The sequence below is a fragment of the Parasteatoda tepidariorum genome, chromosome 1 (assembly GCF_043381705.1).
Source record: "Parasteatoda tepidariorum isolate YZ-2023 chromosome 1, CAS_Ptep_4.0, whole genome shotgun sequence".
Taxonomy (NCBI): Eukaryota; Metazoa; Arthropoda; class Arachnida; order Araneae; family Theridiidae; genus Parasteatoda; species Parasteatoda tepidariorum.
The window spans coordinates 7,362,465-7,379,599 of record NC_092204.1 but is presented as its reverse complement, the minus strand read 5'-3'; the positions used below and the strand labels follow the sequence as shown (position 1 = coordinate 7,379,599).

The 17,135-nt window shown below is 27.2% G+C and overlaps 1 protein-coding gene across 1 annotated transcript in view; it reads right to left on the bottom strand.

Annotated features, from left to right (window-relative positions):
• The window catches only part of LOC107445999 (COP9 signalosome subunit 1b), a gene marked incomplete in the record, with an annotated part of 33,295 nt that overhangs the window by 13,407 nt on the left and 2,753 nt on the right, over window positions 1-17,135 (bottom strand). The window contains 6 exon segments of the mRNA XM_071184570.1: window positions 1,728-1,822; window positions 4,287-4,427; window positions 8,580-8,657; window positions 11,234-11,369; window positions 12,677-12,838; window positions 14,861-15,042. Coding sequence (XP_071040671.1) covers window positions 1,728-1,822; window positions 4,287-4,427; window positions 8,580-8,657; window positions 11,234-11,369; window positions 12,677-12,838; window positions 14,861-15,042 — 794 coding nt within the window.

Here is a 17,135-nt window from a genome sequence, read left to right as displayed (position 1 = left end):
AAAAAAATATTATTGCTGAAAATATGGAAAACGAAAAAAATTTAACAGTTATGAAAATATTAATCCGCCATTTTGAACTAGAACGATTCAAGCAGGAAGGGGAAATTCATGTCATTCTGGAACAAAGCTTAAAATGATCTAAATCTAAGAAGCAAAAAATAAATAAACATTATTTTTAAGGGGAATAATGTTTTAGTATTAGAATATCTAATCAATAAAATATGAAATATTAGAAAAAAATATTACTGCTTAAAATATAGAAAACAAAAAAAATTGACATATGAAAATAATAATCCGCCATTTTTAACTAGAATGATTCAAGCAAGAAAGGGAAATTCCCGTCATTCATTAAGGTGGGTAGGTGGAGGAGAAAAATTCATTTCCTCCTTATTTGTGAAAGAAAATAAGTGTAGAGAGGAGATCATTTAAGCTGAGGGTGGGGAAGCGACAAATTATTGTTTTCTCTCCAATCATTAGCTATCAATCAAGCATAAAGGCGGGGCACGCTGATGGGGTTCTCTTTATTTTTTCTTCTATGACTGAAAGAATCTGCTAAAGAAAGAATGTTACCCCTTTTTCCCCCCACCTCCTAAATATTACATGGTCAGGGGAAGAATGAATGTTTCTCAAGGATGTGTATCCTTTCAGACCTATTCAAATGTTCCATTTTGACTCCCCCTCCAAGTTAATGCTTGCAGTGTTTACCCTTCTCTTTCAATAAAGAGGTTCCAGGAAATGCCTCTTCTATTAGCCAGCTGCATAGGAAAAGAGAGGGGAAGGGACGCAGTTGTGGTCTTTTGAAAACAAATCTCCCTCTTTTCCTGCATTACAGAGTAGGAGCATCGCTAACAGTCACTCAATGGTCTTGGTAGATCTTCTCTTTTTCCCCTTTGTGATTTATGGGTTCAATGAATAAATCAGGGGTTCAGTGCAAGCTAGAAGAGAAAACGTGTCAAAAGACCTTCTTTTTTTTAAAAGAAAAGGGAAGATAAAGAGATGTTTGTTTATTTTGATTGTTAAAAAGTGTCCGGGAAATCGATCGTTCCGGAAAAGGGACGTCCGGATATGAGACGTTACACTGTATTTGCCAGATAGAGACAGTTTTTAATTTCAGGAGACATTCTGTTATCAATAGAAATTAAGTAAGTAACTCTGCTTTGAAAAGTTTGTATTATGTGGCATATTTCCTTAATTTTGCCCAAAATTTTAAAGAAAAAAAAATTCTGAAATACACGAAAGTGCCCGGCATTAAACAAAATATAATTAATACCATTTCCCTTTTATACGCAAATTTCAAATTTAAGTTATCACTTATGGAAGCACTTAAAAATAACAAATTTTGTGACTCTGTTCAAAAAAAAATTATGAATTTTTCGAGACATTTATGACCTTTTCTCAAATTCTTAACTTTCATGATTATTGAGACCAGTACACTCTGACAAGACTGAGGCGATGGTAGCTATTGACCATGTCAACCTTCATCTGTGAGAAAGTACCCCCAACATAGAATCGAGTTAACAGGTCTTTTGTATTAGTGAATTGGAATTGTATTTTTGTAGTAGTAGACACACTACAAGACCTTAATCTTTACTATAGAATTGTAATAATTACATATAAATTGTAATAGTAGGCACTTATGCATTACTAAAAAGAACAAACTGATAATTATCTAAAACTTCACATAAATTAACTCAAGAACAGTATAAAATGGAACTAAAACAGCATACCTGCTTGACAAAACAAACTTCAATAGTTCCTGTCTATCAAATGATGCAAGAGCACAAAGTCCTCCATACATGGCTACATTGTTTGGGGAAATTAGCTAAAATAAATATGAAAAATGATTGATATAAGTCCCCCGAGTATTCTTGCATTTTCAAATATTTTTAATAACAAGACTTTCCACACTTCTAAAATTCCAATACAAACATTTTATATGAATCTGTTTCTTTTCAATTAGTTACAGTAGCTAAAATATTTATAAAAATATTTTTATTTAATGATTTAATGAATTTATATATTGTGAGTTGAGAAAGAAAGAAAATCTAATTTATATTATTATATTACAAATAAAAATTATTGTGGGCTGTTTTAAAATGTCTTGATTTATTGTCACTTTAATTTTTGATGAGATCCAAATCTTATCAAAAGTCAAATTGAAATTTTAAAATTTTGTTAAAAATTTTGATATTTTAGATAATTTTTATAAAAATTCAGGGCAGGGAAATTTAATTAAGAATGTTTTAAATTTAATTAAATTATTTAAAGTTATGCCAAATTTTAGATATAAAATAATTCTTAAATTAGAATATTTAAATAAATATAATAAACAAATAAATTATTAAATAATTTAATAAAGGGAAATTTATCTAATTTTACAGAATTAAGTCTTAAACGAAAACTAGAACTTTTATAGTTTAAATCTTATAATCGTGCAAAATTGAAAATAATTAAAATTCTGCAATTGAAATGAATTTAATCTGTTTTAAATTTAATTAAATTGTTTAAAGTTCTGGAAAATTTTAGATATGAAATAATTTTTAAAGTAGAACATTTAAATAAATATAATTGATAAATAAATTATTGAATAATTTAATACAGGGAAATTTATCTAATTTTACAGAATTAAGTCTTAAATGCAAAGTAGAACTTTAATAGTTTAAATCTTATAGTCATGCAAAAATGAAAATAATTAAAAATGAGCAATAGAAAAACACTGCACAATTTTTTATTTATTTTTTAAATAAGACGAAAGAGCAGCATCTCTGGCAAAAAAAGTATTATTCTAGTATTATCATGAGGAACTATGGTACAGTGGTTAAGACCCTAAGCTCTTATTGTGAAGAGCTAGGTTTCAACTCCCAATGGCAGCTTGGAGCCTAACCAGACATAATGGGTACCAACTAGTCTAAGAAGTAAATGTGGGTGCTGTGCAATGCTAACCACCAGCCACCTATCAGGGGTCTGTCCAGACATTTTGTGAAAGGTCCGTTTTTCGTGAAATTGTGAAAAAATTATTCACATTCTTTCAAGCAGGGTCCGCTTTTATGAATTTGTGCAAATAGGGTCCGTTATTGCAAAAAAAAACTTTTCAAGGAGATTTTAAATTGTAAAGATATACAAGATTATGCTCTGCACTGTAAAATTATAATTAAAAAAATTAAATTTTAAAAAATAAACTACAATTGCTGCTTCTAAATTAGAGATGCAACATACAAATATTTGGTATTTAGCCTATACTGCTGAACGCAGAATATTCATTTCGGACGAATAATGGAAGAATCGTCTGCCGAAGACAAAACTTAATTCGTTTACATCCATCTTTCTTGTTTTCTGCCCTGGGAAGGGTTTATTCGATTAAAAAAATAATAATGAAGATAAACAAATTTGTGAAGGGTCCGATTATAAGAAAATTCATTTTGTGAAGGGTCCGTTTTTAAGTTAAAATATTTTGTGAAGGGTCCGTTTTTATAAAAAGATATTTTGTGAAGGGTCCGTTAACGGACCCAAATTTCTTCTAAACAGACCCCTGCCTATGCTTCAAAAAGTAGGCTTAATCAAACCAATGGTCATGAAATTGAGAAGCTTTAACCTCTATGATTCCCCTAACCCACAATAGGCTAATGCAGAAAATTTTTCTTTTTAATTTTTAAAACAAAATTTAATTACTATTTTAAATCACAGTAACAAAACAATATCATTCCTATACGTAAATTTTTTTAAAAGTTAAAACATTAAAAAATAAACAATTTAATTAAATTGCTTCCTTACTGTTATGAGGATTAGCAAGCTGTGATCCCCCGCCCCCCCATTTTGAAATATTATATGGGTTATCATTTGAAATATTTTGTTTAACTACTTACAAATTTGTAAATGATTTTATTTTTAGAATAATCTGGAGAAATAAATAAAAGATAAATTCATGGGAAAAGGGTAGAACCTGCACAGTAGCCAATTTTTTCTTTCTTTTTTTCAGAATTTCAGTAAATGTAAATACACAGTAGACAAATTAATAAAATAAAGAATGATAAAGAATAAGAAAAAAAAATAATATGTGACTAAATAACAATTATCTTATAATAAAGATGATTAATACAAATTTATTAATAAAAAAGAAAAGATAAATATTGGTTTATGTCAAAAGTTTTTTTTCCCTTAATAAGCTAAGGAAGTCAGAGAGTACTCAATAACATAACAAACACAATTTGCCTTAAACGTAAAAAAAAAAAAAAAAAAAAAAAAAAAAAAAAAAAAAAAANATTTCTTAAAAAATTAGGAATACTAACATCTGGAAAATCACAGTGATCAAAAGAGGCTTGAAGGAAATTTTTTGCAGCAGATTTGTATTTTCGAGTAGCTAATTCTGCAAGTCCAGCTGCTGATCTCAGCTTTGTGATTACCAACTGATTATTATCTTTACCATTAGCCTGGAAGACAAAAACAAATCAGTTATTAACAATGATTTTATGCATTTGAAATAAAAATATATTGATAATGAATTTCAGTTAAACAAGAAATGTTTAGCTAATATAAAAGCATAGCTGCACCAACATTTTACGAGTTTCATAAAAGATTTTTTTCTAGTGGTAGCCATTTCTATGATTGACTCAGAATTTCAAAATAATTTTAATAATTACTTGTTAATATTGTATTTGTTATATATATCAGCGATGTAACTAATAGTGATTTGAGTGTATAGCTGAACATTCAGCTCAAAAAGTCAATATTCTGTAATTTATTAACAATGATTTTATGCATTTAAAATCAAAATATATTAATAATGAATTTCAGTTAAACAAGAAATGCTTAGCTAATAAATATGTTTTATATATTAATAAGTTTAGTCATTATTGAAAAATAATTAAAACTTAGCTGAAGTATTGGTTTGGGGTAAGGGGGGGAAAATTTAACAGAAATGTTTAAGATAAAAAAGCTAATTAGATATTAAGATAAAGTAGAAATATTTAAGATAAATAAAAAATTAACAGCTATTAAAAAAACTAAAGTTGTTAAGATGAATAAAAAGAGAGAAATAGAAAAACTATAACTATTTCCAATAATGTGTAGTCGGAATTTTTTTTTCCTTTTGATCATTTTTTCTTACATTTATTCAAATTTATCACAAAAACTTCGTCGAAATACATAGACTTTTCAAAATAATGCATTGCGAATATTTGGCAAGGGGACCAAACAAGCCAAATACTGTATAGTGGCTGAATATTTGTTATATCCCTAATATATATACACTGCCCTACAATAATGGAAGAGATACTTTCAGTATTTTACATTTATTTTAAATTTGTCCAGAAATACTTAAAGGATTATTTTGTAAGTTAAGAGATATTTAGTTCATGCAATTTTTTATACTCAGGAATTAAATTCAAAACTTTTAGGGATTTGAGAGACCTCAGGGGTCTGCCTAGGTTTTTATGAGAGGTACCTATTTTGTGAAAACTAAGAATATTCACAATAATTACATAATTTTTGAAAATTAAGAGTTATATTAAAAAATCAACACAAAAATATGGTAAAGTAAGATCTAGTATGGTAAAGTAAAGTATGGTAAAGTAAAATATGGTAAAGTAAAATATGGTAAAGTATCTATTTTTCCCCATATATTCAAAAATAAATTTGCTATTGTAAAATTTTGGGCTTAAAATTTTATCTCAAGTTAAAAATCCATAAAAATCTTTGTTCACTGTTAAATTCCAACTTGAATTTTAAAAAAAAAAAAAAAAAAAAAAAAAAAACATGCATTTAACAGCATTAACACTAAAAGTTATTTTCGTTATGAGAATATTTCCCACGGGGTCTAGAAAAAATTTCACAGAGGAAAAAATGTTTCATAAAAAATCAAGGTCGGTTACAATAAATTTAGAACAATGTTCGAATTTCAACTTCCTATTAAGTTTACAGAGGGACCGCCTCGCTGCTTAATTTTAAAAAAACAAAAATTCTGCGAAGAAAGCTCGCTATAATACGTCGTAAGCGACCGGTTAGGCTACCACACCACACTACCTGACCAAGCACGTGCTACCTACAGGGGTGATTGTGAGCCCAAGTCAAAATTCTGGAAAATTTCCTGAATTAAAAAAAGAAGAAAGAAAGCTGTCTTTCTAANTCAGTATTTTACATTTATTTTAAATTTGTCCAGAAATACTTAAAGGATTATTTTGTAAGTTAAGAGATATTTAGTTCATGCAATTTTTTATACTCAGGAATTAAATTCAAAACTTTTAGGGATTTGAGAGACCTCAGGGGTCTGCCTAGGTTTTTATGAGAGGTACCTATTTTGTGAAAACTAAGAATATTCACAATAATTACATAATTTGTGAAAATTAAGAATTATATTAAAAAATCAACACAAAAATATGGTAAAGTAAGAAGATATTTTCAAAAATTATATCACTACAAATAAAAATAATTTATGACTGGTAAATTTTTATATATTTTTCCCCATATATTCAAAAATAAATTTGCTATTGTAAAATTTTGGGCTTAAAATTTCATCTCAAGTTAAAAATTCATAAAAATCTTTGTTCATTGTTAAATTCCAACTTGAATTTTAAAAAAAAAAAAAGAAACATGCATTTAACAGCATTTGCACTAAAAGTTATTATGAGAATATTTCCCACGGGGTCTAGGAAAAATTTCACAGTTCACAAAATTTCAAATGTTTCATAAAAACTCAAGGTCTGTTAGAATAAATTTAGAACAATGTTTAAATTTCAACTTCCTATTAAGTTTACGGAGGAACTGCCTCGCTGTTCAATTTAAAAAAACGAAAATTCTGCGGAGAAAGCTCGCTATAATATGTCGTAAGCGACCGGTTAGGCTACCACACCACACTACCTGACCAAGCGCGTGCTACCTATTCGTCTATGCTTAATTAACCCGGGATTTATCGTTTCTCACGAGGATACAAAAACAAAATTTTAAGAGGCGGGGAAGAGAATCTTAGAGCTTGCTTTTTTAAAAAGCATTTTGTGAAACTACCATTTTTCCTAAGGGTGAATTTGTGAAGGTACAGCTAAACAACAGTAAATTTGCCCTGGACAGTCCCCTAGATCAACAATAAATTACAAAAGAAAATAAGTATTTTTGAACACCCTCTGCAAACTTATAACCCTTTTTGATTACTTTAGTTGTTGTTTTTAATAACTGCATACATTTTCACAAACCTAGAGTAAATATTTATGAAAATATGGACATTTTTATAAAAAATTAATCACTTCACGTAGTGTTTTTTAAGCTACAACTTCATAAATATTCAATGGAGAAATTTAAGATAAATTACAAAATTGTTGATTTAAAATTTTGAAAAAATTGGTTAAAAACTGTGCAAGTTATGAGTATTTAAGCTGCTTTGTTTCCCTGTGAGAAAATTTTTTCGGGATTTCTGCGACATATCTAATACTAATATATTTCTGCAAGATACTTTTAAAAATAACAAATATACGTGTTACTAAATTAAAGTAACAGAAACACAAACGTCAAATTTAAGAAAAAGAACTTTTCGGATAAAATAATTTTTCAATTAAATGTGTAATATTTTTTAAATTCTAATAATACGGGAGATAATCTCACAGTTTGTTGGAGGAAAACACACTAATTATTTCCTTTTTTGCATTTCGTAAATCCTCATCACATTAAAAAAATTACAGAAAATCCATGAAATTCGCAGCAGTAACTACCGAAGAAAAAAAAAAGGATCGACAACGAAATCACGCAAATTGGACTCTTCAAAACGGGTTGCAAAATACGAATTTTTATTTTGAGATTTAGTTGTACTAAATAATATCGTATTAAAAATATTGGATTTTAAAAACTATGTGGAAATCAATAGTATTCACTGTATAAAAAAATTAAAACGAAAATTTCTACAGAAAAGAAAACCAACTTTTTTACTTCATTATTTTTTATTTTAACATTATCTCAAGCATTTTTTTCAACTCTGATGAGCAGGAAAAGCATCTTTTGAATATAATTCAGGAAAAAAAGATAAAATCTTTTGAAACTTTCTGCAGAAAAAAAACAAAATTTTTTACTTTCCCAAAAGAAAAATCTTTCTACAGGAACTCGATAACGTTTTGCAACAATGTTGCCATGTCGCCCCAATTCCACCATGGAGCTTCGTTTGTACTGCGAATGCACTGAAAAAATTTTGTAATGTTTTTCATAATTTTTGAGGGAATTTTATTTGGCAACTGATGATAACCATTATTGAATTCAGCACCTCAAAAACTATGAAGTTTGGTTTAGGATCGTAGTTTTATATTACACTTGCAGCCTTTTCTTTTTTAGACATAAAAACAACACTAATTTGTCAATATTTAAAACTGGATTATTATTTTTTTTTACATTTTGCATTGCAACTAGTAACAAGTAGAAACAAAAGTCAAACATAAATTATTTTTTAAAGAAAATAAGATCAATTCAAAATAGCATAGGTTGGCAAAATAATTCATAGTTTTAAATTTTATTAACATAGTTTTTAAGCTAGCATAAAAGAAACAAAGCATACTGTTAAATCATACCATAGAAATTAATGTGTTAGAGGAGTGAATATCGCTTCTTACTTCAGTAACTTCAGGAGTTGTTTCAGCCTTATTAACATAGGTTAAAACATGAGACCAATTCTGGAGATAAACACTAACCTATAGAAAGATGAAGGAAAAAAAAGATTTCAGATGGAGGAAAAAAAAGTATTATAAAGTGCAACAAGTAGTTACAAAAGAAAGAAAAATTGTGATCACATTAATATGATCACTGGTTACCTCCGTGGCAGAATCGCGGCGACTCAGTGACATTGTCGCAGAATATTACAGAGTTCATGCAGAAAGAGTTTTCTTTCAGGAAGTAAAGAATTCGATTTTTCAGAAGTAATAAAGAGTTTTGATTTTCTGCAGAAATTTTATATCTCTAAAATTATAATCAAAAGATGCCTTTTTCGCACATCGGAGGGGAAAGAAATGTCCGTGATTTTTCTGTTCTTATTTAAGAAGAATGAAAAATATAGAATAATGAATTTAAAATTTCTTTTTCAGCAGAAATGTTTAAATATCCTCCCCCCTCCTCCAGAATTTATTCTTTGACGTGCTGATTTTGCGCCGATATTCTCGTTAATCTATGAAGTATTTCAATCGTTCTTAGAGACAGTTATTGCTACTAATTTTTACTTTGCTTTTTCGAAATCCCGATGTCTTTCATAGCTCAGTTATTATTTATATTCTCCTGAATTTTTGAAATAAACAGATATTATTACGGCACGCGAAATTCAAATATTGGATTCAAGAAATCAATATTCGCCAAGGTCGTTTTGCACCGATATTCTCGTTAATCCAGGCGGTATATTTAATTAACGTGATTTCGCCAGTAACTGCTACGGATTGCAAGATTTGTAATTTTTTTTTTGATGTGATGATTTACGAAATGTGAAAAAGGAAATAATTAGTCTGCTTTCTTGGTGAGTAAAATTTGAGAATTTCGCCTATGATATTCACCTATGAATTTTTTAAACACAACGTTTTTTTTACTTTAAATTTAGTTAGTAACATGGATATTTTTTATTATTAAAAGCATCTTGCAGAAAGATATAACTGCTAGAGAGGTTTGTCGCAGAAAGCCCAAAAAAATTCTGCCACAGGGCTTGTTACCCATTAGTCAAATGTTTTTTTGCCCCTTCTGGATACTTTTATAAACACAACATTTCAAATTAAAAAACAACAATTATAAATTCAATGGAGAAAAAAACATTCCAGGGTGCATTGTCAAATCTTTCAACAAACAACAAGCACCTTTTAAGTACTTTTTAAGCACTCAAAAAATATTTATAAGCACTATATACATTAACAAAATTCAAAATAATTTTCAAAGACTTCACAGCATCATGACAAAATAACTAGTTTCTGACAAAGAACGCTGTTCTTGTTTATATTGAAGTGATCGAGACATTGTAAAATGATTGAAAAATTTTTCGGTTCGATATCAGAAGGTGAAAAATTAACGTTGAAATTAAGAATATCTTGTAAAATGCAGCAGAATTGCACATGATAGTGCAATAATCTTACCGAACCCAGCTCAGTATAGACATGTACGGACTAGCAAGTATTTCATCAAACATGTAAAATTATTGGCGTTTTTTATACGCCATGAACCAACAGCACACCAAAATAGACTATGGTTGAATAAATTGTGAATAACGTTGAATAGAATAATGTAAAAACTACGCTTTTGCATAATACACAGCGTAAAACGACATGGTTAAAGAAAAAAAATCTCATTTTCGAAAAGGGAAAATTAAGCATTTTTTAAAAATGCCTGTCATGCCTCCATATGTGTTTTTATTGAACGTTCCATATTGCTATACGTTTGTATAATATTACATTGTTTTTCTATGTTAGTATAAAATGGTTGTTCATAATTTTTTTTATTGAATGTCCCATATTATATTTTTTTTTGTTTGTATTGAATATTTCATATTATATAGCTTAATGATACGTTTATTGAGTGTTTTACACTACAAAATTTTATGATGTTTGTCATACCTCCATGTTGTGATGGCGCTGTTGTCAAGGTAGATGTTGTAAAAAAAAGATAGAGGGAATGCTCTGATTGAGAGCGGAAGAGGAAAAAAAGATGTGTACTTGTAGTTTTGTTTAGGTGGCTTGGTTATATTAATTTTCTTCAGACTTCACCTTTTACCATTGTTAACAAATGCTTTTTTGTGTTATAAACTGGTTACCATTTTTTTCGACCAATTGTGTTTTTGGGAAGCATCTGAGTGAAGAAGGGAAAAGGAGGAAAAAATATATGTATGTAATATCACAAAGCTAAATAAAAAAAGCACCTTTAAGCACTTTTTAAAAACACTACGTACCATGCAATCACTAAAAGCAATCAAATTATCAAATAAAAGCAACGCAGAAATATAAATTTAATATTAAATCTGAGAACACTAAACATAATAATTATAAATAGATAGAAATAATTGCTTACATAACTAGCGACGTTAGAATAAATAATTAATTAAAAACTTCTTGTTCAAAATTATAGTAAAGTCATTTGATTCAAAATATTTAAAAAAAATTTCATATAGCTGAGTTAATTTAATATTTAATTTTCATTTAAACAATAATGTTACCCAACTAGGATCATTATGTCAGTTAAAAACAAAATGAACAAAAAAAAATGAAGTCTGTTAAAAACAAAATAAACAAAAAATGAAGTGTACCTTTATAACATTTAAACACATGCTAACAACATGTTTGCCACTGGTGCAGTAATCTCTGGCTCTTGAGTAGCATTTTAATGCACTACTTAAATCACCACAATCTAAATAATGATCACCCAAATCATCATGGCCGCGTCTGAAAGATAAAACAAGTGAAAAAAGGATTGCAAAAAACATATTTCACGACTAAAAAATATTTACCTCAAAACATTTATGAACTTAAATTTAATTTCTTACAAAAAATGTACAGGGCATGCTTATAAATTTTATACAATAATAAAAATAATATGTTATTTTTATTATTTTATAAAACTTGCTTTTTATAATTAAGTTCAATTAAAAATAAAATTCAGCCAAACTGTTTATTCACAAAAAAAAAAAAAAAATCAGATAATTATCAAAAGCTTCTATTTTTAAATGCAGTTTTTAGAGAAAAATATGTTTGTTGATTTATCATCTATATAAAAACAGGCATGATTTATTTGGAAGCACATGCTGCACTATTTTATGTACAGGTCATGACAGACATTTGACCCAATTTGATCAAAATATACTGAAATCTCAAAATCAAGAAATTTATCAGCATATTTTCAGATAATAATTTTTTAATAATTTAATAATAATAATTACGATAATAATAATTTTTATCGTTTAATTAACAATAAATTAAATAAGAATGTTTATTGTGTTAAAAGAATTGCTATTAATAAAATAATAAGTCCATTAAAAGAATATTCCTCTTTCAAAAAGTTAATTTTTTTCTTTACTGGATGAACAGGCATGTTTTTTTTTTTTTTTTCAATTCAAGTGAAGAAAAATATAGATTTTTTTTTAATTTATTTTGATTACTTAAAAGGTTATGAAAAAGTGTATAAAACTAGTTTGACTGAAAGTGCACTACTCTAAAGTAAACTAAACTAAAAAAAAGAACAGAAATGAGTAATTTTTAAAAAAAACTGCCCAAATTTGAGTAAAAAAAGTGTCTCTTTGCATTTTTTTAACATTAATAATTGGCTTCATTAATATTCACAGTTTGTTCCTCTTACCAAATATTAAGCTATAATTCTTCAAATGTTCATCACAACATCTTTTCAAACAGTAAAAATGTTTGACTATCCTATGAAAAAAAACAAAAAACTTCTTTTTTATTTACATGAGGTTTTTCAACAGATCATGCAGACAGAAAAATTTTTTTTTTTTTTAATTGTTAAAAAATGTGGGAAAATCATTTCCCAAATAAATGTCTGGATAAGGGATTTAGTTTTTCAGAGTGATTAATCTTTTTTGACATGTCCTTTTCATACCTGAAACTTTTTATTTTGAAGAGGTAAAAAGCATCTGAATTCTGAGATCATTGTGTACTTTTGAAGAATGAAAAAGTGTTTTGATCATGAGAGAAAATGAGAATTGTTGCTTGTTGCAAGAACTATTATCATACAATACCTGATGCTTTCCTTGATGGAATTACTTTTGTAGTTTTTTAAATCAGCATCTAATTTTTCAACTTTCAGGGCTGCCTTTTTGCTTTTAGTTTCAATCCATTGTGTGTCCAAAGGAACTACACCAGCATTCAGACCACCAGTGACATCAGGCAAGTTCGAATTTCTAAACATCCAAATAAATCATCATTAGTTTAATTCTAGTAGTTACTTTTATTTCTTATAACCGAAGAATTTCACAGAATAGGAATACTAAGATTACTCAGACGCTTTATTTTTATTTTATTTTAAAACCGTTGTTGAACAGCCGACCCAATTTTTTGGGTTTACGACCATTAATGTTCAACTCCGCAGACTTGTAATTGTTAACCCAATTCAGAAGACAAGGGAACTCCCGGATCAAGTATTGGAAGAAATTTGCCTTTAAGGAGGACTTTTTGAAGGAACTAACTCGTATTTGTGTTACATGGTGAGGAGAACCACGAAAACCTCCCACTGTTAGATTGACAGTAAGGGGACTCTAACCCATGATTCTTCTATCATTGAGGATGCTTTTACGTCTGCACTGTGGTCGGTGCAAGCCGGATGTGGAATTCGTATCGACCAGTCACTGCTGGGATTTGAATCACCACATTGGAATGTGTTCGCTCTATCCTGTTAGCCATCACGGCTCTAATTATAGTAGTTGCAATTAAAATTTAAAAGAAAAAAATTACATAACTAACAAGGGAAACTAGGGAAGTGTGATTCGCCAATTTTGAAATAAACTAGTGGGATGTATGCCTTATGAGGAATAATTTTAGGGGGCAACATTCGTTTCGGCCCATAGAAGGTCCTGTAAAAGATAAAAAATAATTCAATATGTAGAAAAATCTGTATTTTATTACTTCAATGCAGACAATTAGTTAATGTAATTGTCTCATACTCCAATTAATTTTGTGGTACTTTCATGTACATTATGCATATTTATTGCCAAAATGCATATTTATTGCCATAATGCATATTTATTGTCAAAATTGATTTCGAAAATTTTATATATCTGTAGTTTTTTAGAAGAACCAACCTGTTAGGTTAACTTAAAAAAAAATGACATCAAAATTTTTTAAATTTTTTTTTTTCAAAAAATTTACCAAATTAATTGGAGTATGTAATTGCAAATCAATTAATTAATTAATAATTGATTAATTTTCTAACTGATAATTAATTAATAAATAATTAATTAATTAATAATTAATTTATTTATTAATTAGTAAAATAATTACTCAGACAATTAATTACAAATTAATTGCATTATGAGACAAATACAATAACTAATAGTCTGCATTGAAGTAATAAAATATCGATTTTTCAATATATTAAATTATTTTTTATCTCTCACAGGACCTTCTATGGGCCGAAACGAATGTCGCCCCCTAAAATTATTCCTCATAAGGCATACATCCTACTAGTTTATTTCAAAATTGGCGAGTCACACTTCCCTAGTTTCCCTTGTAAGAATTAAGATTATACAGCTACAAGCAAATGCCAAATGTCACGTTAAAGGCAATTCCACCATTTAGTAATGTTTTATTTGCCGATTTTGAAATCAAGTAACTCAGTAAAAAAAAATTTAAACAAATATCGAGCAATTGTAATATTTTTTCTGAAAATAAGCTTGAGTAACTAAAATTGCATTTTTAACTGAGTTAAATGATTTTAAAGTCTTCAAATAAAATATCCCTAAATGGTGGAATTATTTTTAAATATGTATTGGGATATTATAAGATTACTCTTTCATTTTATTGACCCTATATAGTAAAGACTTTAGCAAATTTGAAACAACTTAAAATCGTTTTGAATACAAAAATTAGAAACATATTATAGCAAAAATTTTTAATATGTACTTATTTTTACTTAAATAATACACAATAAACTTAATAGACTTAAAATTAAACAACTATTTTATTTAAAATATATGCTTTCTAAAGCTGATGCTTAAAAGTTAGCTTAAATATTATTTAGAACCATCTATCTTATATTGAATTCCTTGCCTTCCATAATGCCAACTTTTCTGAAATTTCTTAGTTCTGCAATATACAATAAAATTCTAGGTACTTTAAAAGTTTTTACTTTAAAAAATTTCCTTAAAAATACTAATTTTAAAAAAAAAATATTAAATAAGGCTTTAAAAAATTATTTAATTTCTTACCCAGTTGCATCGACCAGTTTCCGATGAATCATCTGGTAGATGTTGACGTTATAGGTATTTTGTACATATGACAGAGCCATTTTTAAAGCTTCAATCTTTAACGCTGGACAATGATCAGCAATATAAAGAAGACGGTAGAGCTTAGCTAATCCTGTATAGCTACTAATGTAGGCTTCCAAATCCTTTAAAATATTAAACAAAAATTTTCATAAGTAATAATTATTTATCTAAATAACTTTTATTACTGTAAAGAAAATGAAACATGTATTAACAAACCATTAATAATTTGCAAGTAAAACAGAATACTATGAAACTTTAAAAAGAGAAAGAGTCTTTAGAAGAAAAAAAATAATATTTTATAAATTATTGAACATTTTAAAAATGATATTCAAGTATCTTATTTTAATATGAGCACAAGTAAAATATTGTTGAAAGCAAAAATTTATTCAAAGAAAATTGGCATTTTAAAGAAATATTTTTTAATAAAATTAAAATATTTGGAGCAAAACAATCTTAATAAAATAAAGTTAGAAGATATATTTGCAAAAGAATTAACATAAATTNATTGAACATTTTAAAAATGATATTCAAGTATCTTATTTTAATATGAGCACAAGCAAAATATTGTTGAAAGCAAAAATTTATTCAAAGAAAATTGGCATTTTAAAGAAATATTTTTTAATAAAATTAAAATATTTGGTGCAAAACAATTTTAATAAAATAAAGTTAGAGGATATATTTGCAAAAGAATTAACATAAATTTCTCTACTTCTCCCAGCTGTAAAATAAAATTAAATTCGCTGTTTTTTTTTTGTTTTGTTTTTTAAAAGTAAATAATAATATAATAACATTTTATAAAATCTTTTAAGATTTTTATTCAAATGTTTCCCATAGTGTGTGCAAATAATAAAGACAAAAATATTGGTGCTTTAAACTAAAATTTCAATTATTTAACAATATTTTTATATTAAAACATTTTAATGTTTAGACATAATTTATCATGGTAAGCAATCAAATAATTTTTGTTTAAATAATTCTTTAAAAATACTTATGTCAATACGTTTAGCTACTATTGAAAACTAATTTTGTAATATACAGGGTGTGTAGTCAGATTTTTCAACAAAAAATAAGCACCTCTTAAGTACTCAAAAAATATTTTTCAGCACTTTCCAAGAAAAAAAAATTAATAAATAAATAAAATCATAATTAGGATCTGTGCAGTAATAAAAAAAAAATTCTATCATTTAAATTTCTTAATTTATAAACACAAAATTAACATAATACATAAAATCAACAATAGTATTTGTTTATTTTTGTTTAGATTAAAACACGTTATATAACTAAAACTAAATAACTATACTATGAATTTTAAATAATTAAACTAAAATAAATATATAGTTTCAAAACTAATACTGCAAGTAGTAAAAAAGGTGCTAGGTTTATTTATTTCTTTAAAAGTGCAGATTTCAATCATCTGTATTTTATTGGCAATTGAATAAAAATAGAAAAAACATATCATAATTCTACACTTATTTAAATTTAAAATATTTTTCGAAAATGCAAGAAAAATGCCAAAAACTGGATTATTGTGTCACATTGTGATGTAATCCTTGAACTTCATTCACTGGGTAATTGTTATGTAACATACGCCTTATATTTGAATGATTAAGATTTTTTAAATGCAAAGAAATCCAAAGAAACAAATACGGCTTTTCTTTTTTTTTTTTGGAGTTATGTTCAAAATAAATACAGTGAAACCTCCGTTAAGCAGACATTCATAGGACCAAAAAATTTGTCCGTTTACGGGAAGGATACCCTAATAACGAAATTTAACAGCGTAAATTGTTTTTAGAATATTTTCAAAGATGTAGAAATTATTAAATAATATCTACAAGGATACTATAAATATCTACAAGAATATTTATTTAAACAATAACAGGGTTCCCACTCTATGATGAGATTGAAATTCAAGGACTTTCCATGACTTTTCAAGGACCTCAACAAAATTTTCAAAGACCTTAATCTAAGACCAATTTTAAAAATTATTCTCTTCTATTTTACTAGAAGCAACAATGCTTGTTGTGGCAATAATTAATTTCAAATATAATACCTAAATGCTTTGCCTATATAGAGAGAAGAGAGTATATGTATTATGGACTAAAATTTATATTTTTTTAAAAACAACCCTACTGGTTTTACATATTAATTCACAAAATCATTTTCAGCACAATCTATAACTAATGGTAATGAGGTGTTAATGGTGAAATCCTTTAAT